General features: G+C 32.9%; 1 protein-coding gene across 1 annotated transcript in view; it reads left to right on the top strand.

The window, feature by feature from the left end:
• The window catches only part of LOC105529245 (putative C-mannosyltransferase DPY19L2P1), a 58,687-nt gene that overhangs the window by 37,898 nt on the left and 19,673 nt on the right, over nt 1–1,116 (top strand). Inside the window, exon 4 of the mRNA XM_011966347.1 lies at nt 1–136. This exon is cut by the window's left edge and continues 2 nt beyond it. Within this exon, the coding sequence (XP_011821737.1) occupies nt 1–136 (136 nt within the window). The remainder of the gene's footprint in view (nt 137–1,116) is intronic.

Below are 1,116 nucleotides of genomic sequence, written 5' to 3'. Positions count from 1 at the left end.
ACTTTATTATTCCTACTTCAAGACCATTATTGAAGCACCTTCATTTTTGGAAGGACTGTGGATGATTATGAATGACAGGCTTACTGAATATCCTCTTGTAATTAATACAGTAAAACGCTTCCATCTTTATCCAGAGGTGAGTCATCATTTGAGACAAATATTATTTGTAGAGTGATCCTCTTTATCAGATAAAAGTAGTCAGCACAATCTTGTTAAGAAAGGGAGGGGAGCTTTCAGGTGTATTAATTGTGTGTATCCTTACAGTTGAGCAGAATGTCGTAAGTTCCTTCGTAAAATTTAAAGACCCCAGAAACTGTTCTTGCATGAACTCAAAGAATGAACCTTAGTGTGTAAATAATGGCCAGGGTAATAGACAAACCAAATGGAAAATACAGTCATGGGAGCCAAATTCTAAATAGGGATGGGCTTTTGGCTTTGGACACCTCATAGATGGGCACGATGACCACATGAAGGGACAGTGAGAGTGATGAGCTTGAATAGTGATCTTGGAGTTATGTTAGTAAAGTAAGATTTCTTTAGTCACACAGCCAGAAATCTATTACTATCTTCCAACACTTAGCCTAAAAGAGTATAGTTGTTATAGTAGTCTGTAAATGCTAGAAATTTGAAAAACGGAGACAAAATTAGTGAACTCAGTTTGTGAACTCAAGATAAATGCTAAATTTGACACCATGGTAAATACTACTGTTGAGTTTAAAGTTGTCTCAGAATCCAGCATATTAATTAAGAGTTTCTGCTTTCTAATCCTTTATTCATATTTTTATAGCTTTTAAAAATTGCTATTCTTTAGATTTTGAAATGCTTGAAACTACAGAGACTTAGAAAATAATATTCAAATATGTGTGATCAACCATCTAAAATAAATAAATGCTGATCTTTGTCATTTTTGCATCAGCTATTTTAAAATAATTAAAATATTATAAATACCTTTGTTCTGCTTCTAGTCCAACTTATACCTTTATTAAAATTTGGTGTGTGTAACCATCCAATCTCTGTTTTCAGAGATTGTTTTATTATGTGCTTTAAGTCCACATAAATGATCTCACACTGAATGTGTCACTGTAGGATTTTTTCTTCAAAATTATATTTTTGGCC

The sequence above is a fragment of the Mandrillus leucophaeus genome, unplaced genomic scaffold (assembly GCF_000951045.1).
Source record: "Mandrillus leucophaeus isolate KB7577 unplaced genomic scaffold, Mleu.le_1.0 Scaffold757, whole genome shotgun sequence".
Lineage (NCBI taxonomy): Eukaryota > Metazoa > Chordata > Mammalia > Primates > Cercopithecidae > Mandrillus > Mandrillus leucophaeus.
This window is presented reverse-complemented; position numbering and strand designations above follow the sequence as displayed.